Source organism: Hyla sarda, chromosome 4 (assembly GCF_029499605.1).
Source record: "Hyla sarda isolate aHylSar1 chromosome 4, aHylSar1.hap1, whole genome shotgun sequence".
NCBI classification, from domain to species: domain Eukaryota; kingdom Metazoa; phylum Chordata; class Amphibia; order Anura; family Hylidae; genus Hyla; species Hyla sarda.
Genome location: NC_079192.1, coordinates 166,837,088 through 166,855,999, shown reverse-complemented (window position 1 = coordinate 166,855,999; position 18,912 = coordinate 166,837,088). Strand labels below are relative to the sequence as shown.

Sequence of the window (18,912 nt, the reverse complement as noted above, 5' to 3'; positions counted from 1 at the left end):
AAGCGATTCTTGGGCTTTTTTATTTTTATTTAGTTGACCGTGAGGAATAAATAACAATATTGTTTTATTGTAATAGTCATTAACACCTTGGTGATGCAGGGCGTAGGCATACGGCCCGTTCCCAATTCCTTAAGGACTCAGGGTGTACCTGTACGCCCTTGGTTCCGTTAATGGGGTTTAAACCGTTCTCACCAGCGGAGAGCGGGTTAAATCCAGTGGGTCCCGGTTGCTATCAGCAGCCAGGACTCATCACTAATGCCGGGCTCCGCCAACCGGATCGATGCCCGGCATTAACCCTTTCGATGCCACAAAAAAAGTTGATTGTGGCATCTAAGACGAAACTAAAACTATCCTGGCAGCTCAGCGGAGCTGATCGGGACTACCGCAATGTCCCGATCAGCTTACTGGACGACGTGAGGGTCCTTACCTGCCTCCTCGTCGTCTGATCAGCTATCTACTGGTTCAGGCCTTCTCAGCAGGCAAGAGCAGCAGAGTGCCGAGAACACTGATCAATGCTATGCAATGGCATAGCATTGATCAGTATATGCAATCAGAAGATTAAAAGTTTAAATCACCCCCCTTTTCCCATTTTTAAATAAAATAATGTTAATAAAAATAAATGTGTAAATGTCCGAACTATTAACCCCTTAAGGCCCAAGGACGTACCGGTATGTCCTTGGTCCTGCTCCGGTGATATAACACGGGGTTACACATAGTGAAGCCGGGACCCGCCGCTAATAGCGTGAAGCGCCGATCGCGGCGCCGCGCGCTATTAACCCTTTAGCCGCGCGCTCAGAGCTGAGCCGCGCGGCTAAAAGCGAAAGTGAAAGCTGCCGGTTAACTCAGTGGGCTGTTCGGGATAGCCGCGGCGAAATCGCGGCATCCCGAACAGCTTACAGGACAGCGGGAGGGCCCCTACTGTCAGGGTGTCAGAAGATGATAATTTTAAACATACCAATTTTGGTGCATGAAGTTATATTTTTTTTAAATAGTAAAATAAAATAAAACCTACATAAATTGGGTATCCTTGTAACAGTATGGACCTACACAATAAAGAGAACGTGTCATTTTTACTGTCATGTAAGAAGCCAGCCAGAGCTCCTTACATGACAGTGGGCTCAGCCTATCACCGACTGGGGCGGGACATCGCTACGGCCGGTGATACGCCAACGGCTCTGTGGCATCCCCATACCCAGGAAGTGGAATGACGTCAGCACTGCTGGACCGTGAGGCCTGTGCCAGATCAACGGGGGCTCGTAGGAAGGTATGTATGAGTTTATTTTGTTTATTTTTGAGGCACGGGCATATATAAATGTGTACCACTACAGTTGTCCTTTAACTTAATATTTGGTTGTACACCCTTTGGAAAAAATTACTGAAATCAGTCACCTATAACCATCAATAAGTTTCTTACACCACTTAGCCGGAATGTTGGACCACTCTTCCTTTGCAAACTGCTCTAGGTCTCTCTTATTGGAAGGGTGCCTTTTCCCAACAGCAATTTTACGATTTCTCCACAGGTGTTCAATGGAATTTAGATCTGGACTCATTGCTGGCCACTTCAGAACTCTCCAGCGCTTTGTTGCCATCCATTTCTGGGTGCTTTTTGATGTATGTTTGGGTTCATTGTCCTGCTGGAAGACCCAAGATCTTGGATGCAAACCCAGCTTTCTGACACTGGGCTCTACAGTGCGACCCAAAAACCATTGATAATCCTCAGATTTCATGATGCCTTGCACTAGGGATCGACCGATTATCGGTTTGGCCGATATTATTGGCCGGTATTCACGATTTTTGACGTTATCGGTATCGGCAATTACCTTGCCGATAATCTGATAATGTCCCGCCCCGGCCCCACCGCACCGCGCCCCCCCACCGCACCGCACGCCGTCCCCATTGCCTCCCCTATCCCCGGTTTTATAATTACCTGTTCCCGGGGTCTGGGGCCTGCGCTACTTCTGGCTCCTGCTGAGTCCTGCGTTACGCTGTGCGCTGCGCAGTGCAGTGAGGTCCTCAACGTGACGTCACCGTCAGTGCGCACAGTGACAGCTCAGGACGGGAGCAAAAAGTAACGCGGACCCCGAACCCCAGGAACAGGTAATTATAAAACCGGGGATAGGGGAGGTAATGGGGCAGTGGCGGTGGGGGCGGTGTGCTGTGCAGTCCGGGGGTAGGGGGGGATGGCTGAGGGGCAGCGGCGGTGGGGGCGGTGTGTGGTGCGGGGATGGCTGGGGGGCAGCGGCGGTGGTTGGGAGGACCCCCGGACAGGCAGGGGGAGAGAAGCGTGTGGCGGCGGTGGTCTCTGATTGAGCCAAAGCCGCTGCAGTTCATTGATTTAAAGCGCCCGCTTTAAATCAATGATCTGCAGCGGCTTCTTGGGGGGTGGAGAAATAGCCGATAACTTATACCGGAATATCGGTATAAATTATCGGCTATTGGCCTGAAAGGCCACAGATTATCGGTATCGGCCCTAAAAAATCGATATCGGTCGATCCCTACCTTGCACACATTCAAGGCACCCAGTGTCAGAGGCAGCAAAACAACCCCAAAACATCATTGAACCTCCACAATATTTCACTGTAGGTACGATGTTCTTTCCTTTGTAGGCCTCATTCCATTTTCGATATACAGTAGAATGATGTGCTTTACCAAAAAGCTCTATCTTGGTCTCATCTGTCCACAAGATGTTTTCCCAGAAGGATTTTGGCTTACTCAAGTTTATTTTGGCAAAATGCAGTCTTGCTTTTTTATGTCTCTGTGTCAGCAGTGGGGTCCTCCTGGGTATCCTGCCATAGAGTTTGATTTCATTTAAATGTTGACAGATAGTTCGCGCTGACACGGATGCTCCCCGAGCCTGCAGGACAGCTTGAATACCTTTGGAACTTTTTTGGGGCTGCTTATCCATCATCTGGACTATCCTGCGTTGACACCTTTCATCAATTTTTCTCTTCCATCCACGCCCAGGGAGATTAGCTACAGTGCCATGGGTTGCAAACTTCTTGGTAATGTTGCGCACTGTGGAAAAAGGCAAATCTAGATCTCTGGAGATGGACTTGTAACCTTGAGATTGTTGATATTTTTCCACAATTTTGGTTCTTGAAACAATCTTATTTTTCCACAATTTTGAAAGGGTGCCAATAATTTTGTCCAGCCAATTTCTGGAGTTTGGTGTGACATTATGTCCAATTTGCTTTTTTTCCTCCCTTTTTTTGTTTAGTTCCAATACAGTGTTACTGCAATCCTTTTCTGTGAGAAATACTTAATTTTCTAGAAAATTTTTTGGAGTGCCAACATTTACGGCCATGACTGTAAGTACTAAAATCAACTTATGGTGGATAAACTATTTAGGGTACGTTCACACATACAGGATCCTGCGCAGATTTGATGGATTTGAAACTGCCGATTAGAAGTTGTGCTCAGTCATTTAGTTTACATTGAAATCTGCAGCAGAAAATCCTGCGCATCAAATCTGTGAATGAGTGAACATATCTTTAGAGGACAACTGTAGTGGAACACTTTTATATATTCCCGTGCCCGGGCCTAAAAAATAAACAAAATAAACTTATACATACCTTCCTACGAGCCCCCGTTGGTCCAGCACAGGCATCACGGTCCAGCAGTGCTGACCTCATTCCACTTCCTGGGGACAGGGACGCCGCAGAGCCTTTGGCGTATCACCGGGCGCTGCGATGTCCCTCCCCGGCCTGTTATAGGCTGAGCCCACTGTCATGTAAGAAGCCGGCCAGAGCTCCTTACATGACAGTTGGCTCAGCCTATCACAGGCCGGGGCGGGACATCGCTGTGGCCGGTGATACGCCGACGGCTCTGCGGCGTCCCCGTCCCCAGGAAGTGGAATGAGGTCAGCACTGTCGTACCGTGAGGCCTGTGACGGACCAACGGGGGCTCGTAGGAAGGTATATACAAGTTTATTTTGTTTATTTTTGAGGCCAGGGCACGGGAATATATAAAAGTGTTCCACTACAGTTGTCCTTTAAGGTTAAAATGGGTTGAGTCCTTAAGGGGTTAAGAACAAGTCAATAGCTATTATGTATAGTTTTTTTTTTTTAATAAGGCAGAGAGGGAAGGAGAGTGTGTTATAATTGTAGGGGGCGTGGGAGTGACAAGATTAGAAGGGGATAAAAGGGGTTACCTGGTGGGAGGTTCTCTTTTTGTGAACTATATCCATTCTGCAATACATAAAAAAGTAAGCCTCTACTCATCTTCAGCATTCCCGTGGTGCCTCCGGGGTTCTGCACCGGTCCCCAGTTCACTCCTCTTCCTGCAACATGAATTGCTTTGGCCAGTGATTGGCTGAGCGCAAGTATGACACATTGAACCGAGTCCAGGGACTCCTTCCTGATGCCAGAGCCCAATTCTTCTGCTCAGGAAAAGGATCGCACCAGGGACTTCTTCCTGGTGCCAAGGCACAATTCTTCTGCTCAGGAAAAGGATCGCACCAGGGACTGCATAAGTACACTAGAGGCGCTGTGGGAATGCTGGAGGTGAGTAAAGGATAATATTTTTATATATTGCAGAATGGGCATCATTTACAATAAAAAAAAAAAAACTCCAACCAGTAAACCTCTTTAATGTAAGTGTGGCTATGTGAAGGGTGGCAGTGTGTTTAGAGGGGTGACAACGTGAAGGGTGACAGTGTATGTAGGAGCGCTCTCAGTAGGTCTCATAGGGAGGTCCTCAAATTTATAGCTACGGCACTTTAAAAAAGTGCCCTTTTTTCACTTGAGCCCCTGCCCCCTAAAATGTCTGTGCACGTCCCTGTTTATTTGGTTAAGCCCTCCAATTTTTTTCTAGTTTGGACTGCTCATGGCTAGGCTGTCAGTCATGTCTAGAAAGGAGTGATTAGAGACTGAAAAGGCGTGGTTACAGCCCGGGGTCCCGTGACTGCTTCAGCAATGCCTGGTGACTACTTGAGCCTCATTTACATACTGTGTGTGCAATTTTAGGGCACACTTTAATGCAACATTATTATAGTGACAGTTCTACAAAAGACCACCTCTTTGAGACCTCCAACCCCTTTTCGGTTCCACTGGATATTATGCATACTGTCCATCTTCTTTGAAAAGACCACTCCCTAGAAGATCACTTTTTGTACACTTTATTGGAAAGAACAGCTGACATGGAGAACAGTACAATATTGCAAGATACAATTTACTGAAATAACCAGAAATGGTCACACTAAGGACATCACTACTTTCATTTTAGGGTCAAGATGTTCAATATGATTGTGTCACACACATGCGCAGTATACTCGCACACATCGCGGCTGCTCTCAGCCTAGCTCAGGGAGCAGGGGAAGCGGCCAAGATGTGTGCAAGTACACCTCGCATGTGCACAACGACTCACACAATTTGCTGCTACAAGCTGGCACAGCTGGGGGCACACAGTAGGGTCCATTGTCGGCTGATCTGTCCGTGTGACCCTACCCTAAGGGTATGTTCATACTCACGTGCAGATTTTCTGTATCAGATTTTGCTACCGATTGAAGTCAATTGGCAGAAAAATCTGCAGCAGAGATGCAGCAAAAATATGAACGTACCCTAAGTCAGCTGGCCAATCATATCACACCCCGACTTCTCACTAGGGACAAAAACCCACAACACAACACTTTTGTTTAGATATATTTGGCACTCCACACTGGTGCATTAAAATGTTTGATAGAGCAGAGTAAATCAGTCTTCCCATCTTTCTATTTTTTCACAGTGCAGGGAAAGTAGCAGTCCGCTTGATATTAACAAGGTTTGAAGGTTGATTTAAAGAGAATTGATGTAATGAACGGCGTAGCTGTGACATCACACTGCAAAACAATAATGTGTAACGTACAATTAGGAATGCACAAATTTGATTAGGATATAGATATACAGTACAGCTTATACAATGTTAAAATTAAAAGTTAGCATCTTATACTAAAAAAAAAACTTTATAGTAATATTTACATATGGCATGTATTGTGACCATTACCCAGAACATCTCATCTCACTACTTGGCACTTTTATAGAACACGATAATAACATAATTGAAACTGGATGCCACCGATTATTCTTTACATTGGAGTCTTTACTTTGCACTTACCAACATTCCCTACACAAGTATCTATGTATATCCATCTCCAACAATTTAGGGGTAACCACTAGTGGCCTCAGCTCTGTGTGGATGTGCATATTCTTCCATGTCTTGGTTACATGATTAGGAGATATCCCATGACATGATAGGCCATGCTAAAGAGAAAAAGAACATGCTCTTGGATACATGGTGTGGAAAAAAAATCTTGTATTACAGTGAATTATTAACATGCATTGATCCTTGTAAAAAGGCAAACATTAGCGTATTATAGAATTAATAAATTCTGAACTACATGTAGCATTTTATCCACTGATATTACCTGGCACACTGGGGGGAAACAAGCGTGACGAAAAGTTTTTTTACTACAGTTGACTTGCTTGCGAGTTTCCAGTTCTGAACTAAGTGAGAAAGGGAAATAATAAGCATAAAAGAAATTAAAGGGACACTCCAGGAGACTGAACTTATCAGACACTTATTTCCTAACCTGTGGATAGGGGATATGAGTATGATCGTGGGAGGTTCGAACTCTGCGACCCCCCCCCCCCAATCTCCTGTACGGGGTCCTGGCTACTTGCCTGTCTTTAGCGTGCTCCTGCCCCCACATTCCTGGATAAGAACAAGTAATGGCCCTCTCAGCCAATCACCTTCCACAGTGATGTCCCACCTCAGCCATCACTTGCTCTCGTCCAGGATGGTGGGGGCCAGAGGACAGGTAAGTAACCGGAGCCCAGCAATTGGACCCCCGTGCGATCAGACACTTATCCCCTCTCCTGTGGATAGGGGATAAGTGTTTGATAAGTTCAGTTTCCTGGAGTACCCCTCTAAAGCTTTAAAGGGGTATTCCAGGCCAAAACTTTTTTTATATATATCAACTGGCTCCGGAAAGTTAAACAGATTTGTAAATTACTTCTATTAAAAAATCTTAATCCTTCCAATAGTTATTAGCTTCTGAAGTTGAGTTGTTGTTTTCTGTCTAACTGCTCTCTGATGACTCACGTCCCGGGAGCTGTGCAGTTCCTATGGGGATATTCTCCCATGCACAGCTCCCGGGACGTGACATCATCATTGAGCAGTTAGACAGAAAACTTCAGAAGCTAATAACTATTGGAAGGATTAAGATTTTTTAATAGAAGTAATTTATAAATCTGTTTAACTTTCCGGAGCCAGTTGATATATATATATATATATATATATATATATATATATATATATATATGGATGAAGAGGAGAGACAGCACCGATCAAATCAGCATGTGCAGGTGATCATCCGGGAATGCCAACCCGGAAAGGCATGCAGAAATTCAGAGTAGATACAGCACCAAATAGCTGAGGACTCAGGCTCGTAGATGGAGCAAGACTTTATTTGCCATCCATGTGCGCATATGGATGGCAAATAAAGTCTTGCTCCATCTACCAGCCTGAGTCCTCAGCTATTTGGTGCTGTATCTACTCTGAATTTCTATATATATATATATATATATATATATAAAAAGGTTTTGCATGGAATACCCCTTTAAGGCCCCAGCACATCATATACACTAGATCCATTATTCAGTAAATCTTTTCTGATCAAAAGGAGTGAAGCATGAAACATCTGATCCTTCTATCAATTTAAAATGATGGAATAAAAAAAATAGATCTCCCAAACATAACATGGAAAGGATTTAAAGTTAAAGTGATCTGTGATGTTTCCAGGGCCAGGTTACAGTTTTTCAGAACTGAAGCATGCCCTTTTTCATGACCATATTCACCGCTTTTGCTGCCTAAGACATTATCCCTGAATACACCCCAAGAAAAGCATATAAACATTATTTATCACCATGATGTGCTTGTTATTGAGCAATTCTAATGGTATCGGGGCAGTGTGCACAAAAGAGAAGATCAACAACAAAACTACTGTTCATTGTTGATCATGAATTGTTCTGCTGTAAATGGCGCTTATAGTAACATTAACACCAATACAGCCTAATCCTGATGTTCTGTGATATGGACTATGCTTCCCAAAACTCAAGTGCTGTATGGGGTAATACAGGGCACACTATGATGTACCAGAACCTGGAATCTGTATACACACACAGTAGCCCTACTTTGCCTTCACTTAATAAATTCTACCTCTATACAGTGGATAGATAAGGCTGGGGTGAAACCTGCATTGCAGGCTCCTTTAGCTCTCTCTGCTGCACAATCTGCCAAATGTAATGGATAACATAGAGCAGTGCTAAGTTGCTAATATGGCTGTAATGTTTAATATTTGCGTTGATTTTTCAGATGTTTTTTCCTACAGTGACATCAAGACTACTACTGAAAAAAACAAGAACTGGTGTTCTCTGGTTTATATCTAAACCCATTAATGAAAAAAATGTAAGAAACTGATAATTTATAGTGTAGTTTACTGTATTCAGACTAAAACACCCTTCAACGTTGTTATGTCAAAATGCTAAGGCCTCTACCTGTTAATATAATATTCTGGTATTTTGTTTTTGTTAGTAGGACGACTTTTATTAGCTATCCAATTGTCAGTGAGGCTATGTTCACACAATGGAAAATCCGGATGGATTTCCGCATCTAATTCCGCATTTAATTTCAGCAAAAATTTTGAACCAATACACTTCAATGGGATTCCGCTGTCCCATTCATACAGTAGAATTTCTGCATTGGTCTTTCCACTGTGGAAATTCTGCTTTCCGCATAAAGAAAGGTCCTACCTAAATTCGTGGAGAATTCTGATGCGGAATCCCATAGTCAATGGAGCTTTTTTTTTTTCTCCACCCAAATGCGGAATTGATGCAGATTTTATGCAGAATTCACACAGAATTTGTGCAGATTCCACACAAATTGTAACCAAAGCAATGACAGAAGAGCCCCATTTTCCATACACTGAGAATTCATGTGGAATTCTTGCAGAATTTCCACATGAATTCCGCATTTATGCAGAAAGATGCGGAATTCCTCGTCCACATCATTTGACAGAATTCAGCATCTTTATGCAGAAATTCTGATCTGTGAACATAGCCTAAGGGCATGTGCACAAGGGCAAAAACCTTGCCTGTGTACAGCTTTCTTTGACCCGTGATCAGTACAGGGGGCATTATCTAAAGCTTAGTGGGTGCTTTAGAGTGAAACAGTGTGCATGCCACTCTTTTCACATTGTTCACCATTTCCCATTGAAATCAACGGGTGATGGTTTCTTCTTTCTACTTGTGCGCAATGTGATTTATGTTATCGTTTTTTATATGTTGCTTATTAATTTTATGTCTGCTTGACATGTGGTATTTCGCTATTTTTTTTTGCTACAGGACTGGCAACTCTAAAGACGCTACAAGCAATGTGTCCAGCTATTCGTCTGCTTCTACGTGACCTATTGAAATCTCAATGTCATGTGTATATCTATGCTACACTAACCTCTTACTGTCGCTTGCATATAATGTACTTATTTGTTGTACCGGTGTTATTTGTAACAATCTGTAACATCTCTTTGCCATCTTGTAACACTATTCCCTAATCCATGGGCATATGTATATAATTAGATACACTGGGAAAGGGATTGGGATATACAGGTGTTCATCATAGGAGAACCTATTTTTTTTTGCTATATTTGTTTGGTTGTTTTTTGATTATTAAAGGAGTTTTAAGGATATAAAAAAAATGATATTTTAGCTCTGTGATTTTGGTTATTTCTTCAAGAGAAACTGCATGGTTTGATGAGGAAAGGTGTAGTTTCTAAGTCAAAATGGTAAATGGACAATGTCAAAGTTCCCTAAAGGAAACATTTTATAAGAAGTTTTCCTAATATTTTCAATGTTTATGGCATTACCTGCCTGCCCAAGATATAAGAGGCTTGATCAAAAGTATTCCAGTGTCCTCATGTACTCTTTGTAAAGTCTGGTTAAGAACCGCTGAGAGACGCAGCCGCTGCTCTTGGCTTTGCAGTATTTTGTCCCTCCATTGTAGGTAAGCCTGAGGTAAACAATCATTTACAAATTATATATTTATAATATGATATACTATATTGCAAAGAGGAAAGGAATATCCAGCGCGGTAGCTTGTATGCAACTGATTTATTCGGCACAGCAAACGCACAGGTACAAGACGATAGTGACGCGTTTTGATCCCCTAGATAGTTTTGATCACTCGTGTTGGAGTGCCTTTATAGGGGAGGGACCAATATCCGCCAGGTGCAATTATATTTAACCTGAGAGGGTTACCTCCCCTAGAGCGGCATCTCCGTTACAGACAAAGTGACCATAAAAGAATAAGTATCAAAACCGTACATAGAATATAATATAATAGAAAAACTACATGGATAAGAAATGTATATCAAAAAACATTATATTAAAATCCATAATATTGTTATCTATATTTAGTATATCATATGCGTGAACATGCTACCAATACTCACGTGGGTAACACTGTGACCGTATAGGAAAACAATGACATTTATATGGATGTATGAAAATGAGTACAAAAAGATGTTAGGAGAGAGTGTGTAGAGGAAAAATGGAACGTAGAGGGAGGGAATATATATTGATATATATTGTAATATTATACATATTCAGCTGCTTGATGGGAGAGGTACAGTTTAAAAAAAAGATGATCAATAATGTAATATAACATCCTGTCTTTTATTAAGACCATTCGGATGTCTAGAATCTAATTGCATGATCCAAAAGACCTCTCTATTGAGCAGCTTCTGTCTATGATCACCTCCTCTTGTTGGAACAGCTACTCTTTCTATGCCCTGTAAGACCAGACAAGCATGACTTCCATCATGTTTTTCAGCAAAATGTTTACTGATCATAGAGACATGACGAGAATTGAAATGTCGAACGTCCGAAAGCTGTTTCCTAATTCGGGTTTTTAGGGTACAGGTACAGGTAGGAGTGCATCCTACATATTGGACATTGCAATCCCGACATGTCACAAGGTACACTACAAATGATGTGTTGCAGTTGATGTATTGTTTAATAATATAGGTATTACCTCTGGATGTAGATGTGAATTCTTTAGAAGCATACATGATACTGCAACACATACATCTTGTGTGACCGCATTTGAACGTGACGGTAGTGGTAAGCCATGTACGTGGGTCAGTTTTTTTTAGATGAAAAAAGACTGGGGGAAACAAGTTGTCCTATGGTGGGAGCTTTACGGGGAACACATCTATAGCCACCAGCAAGGCCGGACTTATAGTTCGTATCAGCCATAATAATTGGCATATATTTATGAAAATAATATGTTTTTTGATGCACATTTCTTATCCGTGTAGTTTTTCTATTATATTATATTCTATGTACGGTTTTGATACTTATTCTTTTATGGTCACTTTGTCTGTAACGGAGATGCCGGTCTAGGGGAGTTAACCCTCTCAGGTTAAATCTAATTGCACCTGGCGGATATTGGTCTCTCCCCAATAAAGGCACTCCAACACGAGTATTTTGTCAGTATGATTAAGATCACCTAGGTGATCGAAACGCGTCACTATCGTCTTGTACCTGTGCGTTTGCTGTGCCGAATAAATCTGTTGCATACGAGCTACCGTGCTGGATATTCCTTTCCTCTTTGGATTTTCACGCAGCGTTGTCCACGCTGATCCGCGATGCGGTTAAGTCTGCTTGGGGTGAGCTGGAACCATTCCTTCTGATATACTATATTGTATAGACTTAGAGCCCACTAGGAAATACTATTTTAGTAACTTCATGGAATATGCTAATGGGAACATTATCTAAATGATTTCTGGTACAGTTTTAAGCAGTACAAGCTTTTTACCTGATCTTTTTGCTTCTGCAGTTTATATAAGATAGGAGTTATTTGTGGTCTATTGAGGCACTGCCTTCTTAGGAGATTTTCAGCCCTGTTCCAGGATATATATTGCACATAACCCCAAACTAGGCTCTGTAGTTTCTCTTGACACAGAATACGATACTTTGCCATCAATTTACTGATATCCTGCAGGGTTAGGCAAACGGATTAACACAATGACCATCTACAAAATGCATCAATCACTATGCTTTCCGGTATTTCTCACCTGACATATGTGGACTGGAATCCTGCCCTGTAAGCATGCCTTTTGCATTTCTTGCCTAATATGTTCTTCATCAGTATGGGCAAATAGGAATGAGGAAGTATGCCCAAAATCATTGCTAAGGTGAGTCTTCATCTAGGCATATAGAACAATTATCCTTTTTCATAATTCATAAATTATGTTTAATTTTCATTTGAGTTGATATGTAGAGAAGCATGTAAACTTTGTAGTTCAAAGGGACAGTCAAAACTATGTGATTAATTTGGATTTACATGGTCAAAATTTATAAGTTTATTATTACATTTTTAGCACTGAACTGCATCCTAATGTATGAGATTAGGAAAGCCAAGGAAGGCTTTGGTATAGGCTTTCCCGATCTCTCAGGGTGGGATTTCATCCCATCCTTTGCTCTAAATATATGTCTCCTATAAAATCTTGGGCTATTTCTTGCAGATTTTGTTGTGGATATTCATTGATTTCACTGTATGCATTGCTAAGGCTGGAATTCCACTTGTTTTTTTTTGGAGAAAACGCCAAGAAAAACGCCAAGCGGCCAGATGTTAGCTGTAAAAATGAGAAATCGGAAAATGCTTTTTCTACTTTGCGTTTTTCAGTTTGGCGTTTTTTTAATCCTTTTGGTGTTTTTTCACTCTTTTTCAGCTCCTTGGCGGTTTTGCAAAATCGCAGCATGTTGAGCCTATGGCGTTTTTTCCCTGAAATCGTGGCCCATAGAAGTCTATGGGAGTAAAAAAACGACAAGAAAAACGCCACGTGGGTTTTAACTTTGGTGTTTTTGCAGGCGGTTTTTATTCTTTTTTGGACTGAAGTGATGGAGATACCTTTTTTAATAAAATTTCTTGGGTACTAGAGATGAGCGAAGTTACAGTACTTCGATTCTGCAGAGTCTCCTAGGACTGTATCCAAATTTTCCAGCCAACCGGAGCACCTGAAAGCTGAACTAGTATATGCAGGCTAAAGTCAGCAACTGCTGAGCCGCGAAGTTCGTGCAGAATTGAAGTACTGTAAGTTTGCTCATCTCTATAGGATACCATTAACAAAAAAAAAAAAGATACAATAGTGATGGAAAAAATTATATTTAACAAAATGTATCTTTTTTTTTTAATAACATTTTTATTCATTTTTAAACAGGGATCAATTTGTGTGTGCAGGCAGGGCATGTAGCCGGCAATAATAAAAATGTAGTGTGTGTGTTTTTTTCACTTTTTTCCCTTTATATTTTAAATTTTTTAGGTAGTATTACTACTCCCAGCATGGAACACACTGTTCCACGATGGGAGTAGTAGTACCTGTACTAATTGACAGATCACCCCGGGTCCGTTGGGATCCTTCTGTATAATTTATAGACCTATTCATATTTCCCGCAGAGAGCTGTGATTGGCCAGATGGTTCCAGCCACTCACAACTCTCTGTGGGAAATATGAATAGGTGTATATATACGTCAGTGCAGGGGACCTTAGAGTCTGCAGTCTGAGATTTAGGACTCCAGCATAAGTCTGAAATCTATAAAAAAAAAAAAGGGACTGGTAGGGAGACCCCTAGTGGTCATTTTTTCAAAGAGGAAAATTAAATAGAAAGAAGCATATTTTTTAATAACATGCTATTGGAAAGTTATTCTGCATACATTAATCTATAATATATCAAAAGTTTTTTTGATGAAAGGTACCCTTTAAGGCTAAGTTCACACAATAAAATTCTTGTGCAGAATTCCGCATTAGAATTCTTCACAGAGGTTCCGCAGCAGAGTCCCATTGATATCAATGGGATTCTGCTGCACTGTGTACACAGCAGAATTTCTGCTGCAGAAACATGACATGTCTATTCTTTCTGTGGAGTTTGCACAGAAATGCATTGCCATTTATGAGACAGAGCATTTCGGAGTAGTCCTAGAACCAGCATGTTCTGCCGGTCTGGGAACTATCCGCTCGGAAATTTTCTGTGTGGACATTGCCCGTGTGAGCATAGCCTAAAAGTTAGAAAAGAAAGGCTTGCCTGGAATTTGCCTTTCATGATTGCAATCCAGTGAACACACTGTAAATAGTCACACATTACAGGAGATTTAAAAATGATTTCCTTCATTAGGGATAGTTATGGGATTCTGGAGAGCTGTGAGTTGGATGGGTCTGCTTTCAGTCGGGCTGATGGGTATACTTAACACTCACAGTGGCATTTCTTGAACTCCTTATTGCTTAATAGATTTTGGTACTTACAGGAACCCCATTGCACTTTTGGCTTTCTTCTTCATTATGTTGAGGCAGAAAACTGAAAGAAATATTTTTTAAGGAAAATCAAAAGGTGTCAGATTTGATGTTTTTTTTTTTTTTTTTTAAGTGGAAAGGATTTATCAGAATATAGGGGTTTACAACTACATTGGGGGAGAGTTCTCAAAACCTGTGCAGAGGAAAAGTTGACCAGTTTCCCATAACAACCAATTAGATTGCTTCTTCAATTTTTAAAAAGGTCTCCAAAAAATCAATTTGATTGGTTGCTATGGGCAACTGGTCTACTTTTCCTCTGTCTTATGGCTGATCCTGTGGTAATGAAAAATAAAACTTCTGAGTGAGTGTTGTGACCTCCATAAATGCAGTCTTTCTGTGGCATTGCTTTTATAAGGCTACATAACTACTCTGCAACTTTTAATATTCTTATAATATGGGGTAAAATTTCCCACATGTTATGTCACACCTGTCTATTTTATTCCTATCTTCTTCTTTCCTTATGACAGAATCTGGTGAATGGTCATTTGTTAACTCTTGATCTTCAGCGTTCCTCATTGTGATGTTATGGAGTAATCTCTGTAATACTGATAAAAGAAGAAGCAATGGGATATTGTGTGTAGGTTAAACATGTAAACTGAGATTCTTATAACATAATCTGCTTTTTTACAGTGAAACTGCTTCTATACCTGTTGGGAAGTTTTCAACTTGAGTAAGATTTGTGGATAAAGCTTCACTTTTGTCTTGTACTTCTTCTGCAAAAACATCAGCCAAGGAGTGGAAACCTGAACTCAAAGGACATACTTGGAATTATTATGGTCAGTTTTTTTTGGAGAAAAATAATAATAATCACAGTAGAGGGGTAGAAGTAATGCAAAAACATAGAAAATGCCCTATCCTTTACACAATCATAGAATGGGGAAAATAGCTGCAACAGGACAGGTTTTGATAAATAAATAAAAGTGTTTGAACTTTTGATTTGCTCACAAGATCACTTGCAATTTTTTTGCATAGAATTTAACCCCTCTAGGACGAAGGGCGTACAGGTATGCCCTTGTGTCTTGGTACTTAAAGGAGTACTCTGGTGGAAAACATTATTATTATTTTTTTTTATCAACTGGTGCCAGAAAGTTAAACAGATTTGTAAATTACTCATATTAAAAAATCTTTATCCTTCAAGTACTTATCAGCTGATATAGTTCTTTTGATTTTTTTTTCAGTCCACGGTGCTCTCTGCTGACACCTCTATCCGTATCAGGAACTGTTCAGAACAGGAGCAAGTCCCCATAGTAAACATATGCTGCTCTGGACAGTTCCTGATACAGACAGAGGTGTCAACAGAGAGCACCGTGGACAGAAAAAAAAATCCAAAAACAAAAGAACTTTCTCTGTAATATAAAGCTGCTAATACGTACTGGAAGGAAAAAGGTAAAAAGGAGAAAAAAAAAAACTCAAAAAAATTAAATAAAATGGACCGGTCCTAAAGGGTTAAGGTCAAAATGGGCTTCGTCCTTAAGGGGTTAGTTAGAGTTGCATCACGACCATAAACCATGACTATTTCCTGTAGCCTGTATGGTAAAAAAATAAATAAAATAACATTAATGATACTGCTAACAGTAATCAGATATCACCAACCTTCAGTGATAAGCAGGTTTCTTATCTCCCTTACACATTTATGTAATCGTTCTGAAAGCCACCATAACTCTGTATGACCATCGCCACTGTCAGAAGCTTCCACTGTTGTTTCTTCCTCTTGTCTTGTCTAAAGTGACACCAACAGATATTGGAAAAACTCCTTAGGAACTCCACATGGGTGCTGTGATTGAAACTACAATTCCCTGCAGCCCTGTGGAGAATGATCTCCCTCCCACCCACAGGTAGCTCCACCCAATGAAGCACTCCACCCAATGAAGACATTTTGTATGTTATTAAAAATCAGAGCAAAAGTCACATAAGTATTGCGAGACAAGCCATCAAACACAGGTACTAGAGATGAGCGAACTTACAGTAAATTCGATTCGTCACTAACTTCTCGGCTCGGCAGTTGATGACTTTTCCTGCATAAATTAGTTCAGCTTTCAGGTGCTCCCGTGGGCTGGAAAAGGTGGATACAGTCCTAGGAGACTCTTTCCTAGGACTGTATCCACCTTTTCCAGCCCACCGGAGCACCGGAAAGCTGAGCTAATTTATGCAGGAAAAGTCAGCAACCGCCGAGCCGAGAAGTTCGTGACGAATCGAATTTACTGTAAGTTCGCTCATCTCTAACAGGTACATATACTATATTATAAACTACACTAACTTTACAGCCCCTGTTGCACAGTCAAATAAAAAAAATCAATTTCCTTATTAGTAACGATCTAGTAATGACGTAAGACCTCTGTCACGGAAACAAGGAGGGGCTATTAGACTTGATGTAACCTGAAAAGTTAGTATTCATATTCCTGTTTTCATTCCTTTTACTGGCTGATGCTCAAGTATCTTCTCCTGTCCTGCAGCATTGTCTTGGAAATAAACTTGCTACATTGCTCAACAAAGAATTTCAAGTGCCATTTTTTCCCCCAATAACTATATGTAAACCATAAATATGCAGTTCAGAAGGAGATATTCATGTAAGCTATTGTGGGCAAGGTCTTCTCCCCTCCATACCAGTCTGTCACTTATACAGTTCCTGTTCTTTTTTTTTTATATACTTGTCTCTTGTCACATGTTATATATATGTACAATGTCTTGAGTTAATGATGCTTTAAAATAAAAATAATAATCAAAATAACCCAAGCTTTTTTACTTTTACCAAGAAATACCTGATGTTCTGTTTCAAGAAGGGTATCTCTAAGCGTATGCGGTTCAGATGACTGGTGCCCATAACCAGAGCTCATGCAGGGGATGGATCTTGTTTTGGGTGCTTCAGTAAATGGGGTTTTAGTTTCTGCAAGACAAACAGCACAAACTCATTGCTTTACCAATGGCATATGACTTTCTTGTAATACATATATTTTAGATTGCGTAAAATAGGAAAAAAAGGAAAGGAGAATGGCCACGAATATTTCATGGAGAAAAGGTATGAAATGTGAATATGTCAGAAGGAAGTAATGATAGAGGGGGATGGGGGTGTGGCCTAACCATGCAGGTGTGGGGTCACACCTGGTGTGGGCTCCAGATAGCAAAGCCCGACACCCTAAAGCACTTCCCCGGTAAACAGAAATAATTCCCCCCCGAAAAATTGTGCTGAGAGGCAGTGAGAGATTGCGCTGAGAGACGGTGCCCTGAGCCATAGTGTACCAAGCGCCCCGAGCTTGCTGTGCCCGGACTGTTACAACATAATCAGTGTGTCCGGACTGCGGTACTTCACACTCATCACTGAAGTTTGAGTTGGTTGAGCCCTGACGGGACAAATTACTCTGAACCCACCTTACCGGATAAGCAAGTGGAGCAAAGGAATGGATCCTTCCTGGCACAGAAACCTCCTGGGAGCGTCAGGGTCAGCTGGTCGCGTAGATGCACGCGATGCAAAGAAAGGTGAATCTCACGTAACCACGCAATACTCCGGCCTAGACAGTTTTCCGGCAGCTCCAGAGGAGAAGCGGAAAGCCGGAGTGAGAAACCAGGAGACCATGCTGGAAGTCCCGAGCCAAGAGAGTGGAGGGCAGGGAGTGGATGAACTCCCTGAGGGTGAGACTGTGGGGGCACCAGGAAACTGATGGTGAAATGAATGAGACACAGGGAAAGCAATCTGAGGGGATATAGCTTAACCCAAGCCATGGCACATTATTACAATTGGAAACCGGGGTACCAGCTTATAGTAGAGAAGGGCTGACATCCCAAGATGAGCACAAGAAGCAGCACAGCTGAACTTTGATCTATTGTATTGCTATCTCTAATTCAAGCTCTTCCCTCAAAAAATGATCTAGATTGCGCAGTAAAGCGTATTGAGCAAACCAAACAACAAGCAGATAAGAGCAGATATTGAGCAATTGAATACACATATAATTGCAACTGAAAAGGCTAATACTGCGACAAACGTGAGAATTGATATGGTAGAAGTAAATATAACTAAGGCGTCCCAACAGTTGCAACAACAAGACGACTTATATAGACGTGTAACAGAAATGTTTAACCTCATAACTGGTCGCCCAATTGATGCAACTTACATGATAGACAGAGTACATAGAGTGTCGCATCATGGTAATAGAGATGTGTTATGCCGGATGCACTACTTCGCAGATAAAGATGCAGTGAGAGCAGTAAGACAATGGAATCAATAGACTTTGAAGGAGCTCAGATACCAATTTTCTCAGATTTTTCGGTGCGCACTCTACAAATGAGGTGTCTATTACATCCGCTTCTAGAGAAAATCTGAGAAACTGGAGCAACCCATAGATAGGGTGCAGGAATTGGCATATAGCCAGGGGTGTGTTTTTTTCTTCTCTCTCTTCCGCTCCACGTGTCTCTTCTCTCTGTTTTTGGGTGCTTTTTACTGTAATTCTCTCCCCATCATCAGCCCCCGCCTGTGTAATAGCTTAATACCAACTCTTACTAGGGGTTTTGAAATAAATAATTATGGATTCTAAAAAAAAA

The 18,912-nt window shown here is 41.4% G+C and overlaps 1 protein-coding gene across 3 annotated transcripts in view; it reads right to left on the bottom strand.

Annotated features, from left to right (window-relative positions):
- Positions 1 to 5,114: 5,114 nt before the first annotated feature.
- LOC130368654 (uncharacterized) overlaps positions 5,115 to 18,912 on the bottom strand; it is a 59,301-nt gene continuing 45,503 nt past the window's right edge. For all 3 annotated transcript variants that reach the window (XM_056572631.1, XM_056572630.1, XM_056572632.1), the window contains 11 exons: positions 17,139 to 17,263; positions 15,973 to 16,099; positions 15,027 to 15,122; positions 14,807 to 14,924; positions 14,332 to 14,383; positions 12,107 to 12,238; positions 11,848 to 12,027; positions 9,896 to 10,038; positions 6,401 to 6,479; positions 6,091 to 6,236; positions 5,115 to 5,815 (listed from right to left, as the gene is read on the bottom strand). In XM_056572631.1, the coding sequence (XP_056428606.1) occupies positions 5,716 to 5,815; positions 6,091 to 6,236; positions 6,401 to 6,479; positions 9,896 to 10,038; positions 11,848 to 12,027; positions 12,107 to 12,238; positions 14,332 to 14,383; positions 14,807 to 14,924; positions 15,027 to 15,122; positions 15,973 to 16,099; positions 17,139 to 17,263 (1,298 nt within the window). In that variant the 3' untranslated portion in view covers positions 5,115 to 5,715. The remainder of the gene's footprint in view (positions 5,816 to 6,090; positions 6,237 to 6,400; positions 6,480 to 9,895; positions 10,039 to 11,847; positions 12,028 to 12,106; positions 12,239 to 14,331; positions 14,384 to 14,806; positions 14,925 to 15,026; positions 15,123 to 15,972; positions 16,100 to 17,138; positions 17,264 to 18,912) is intronic.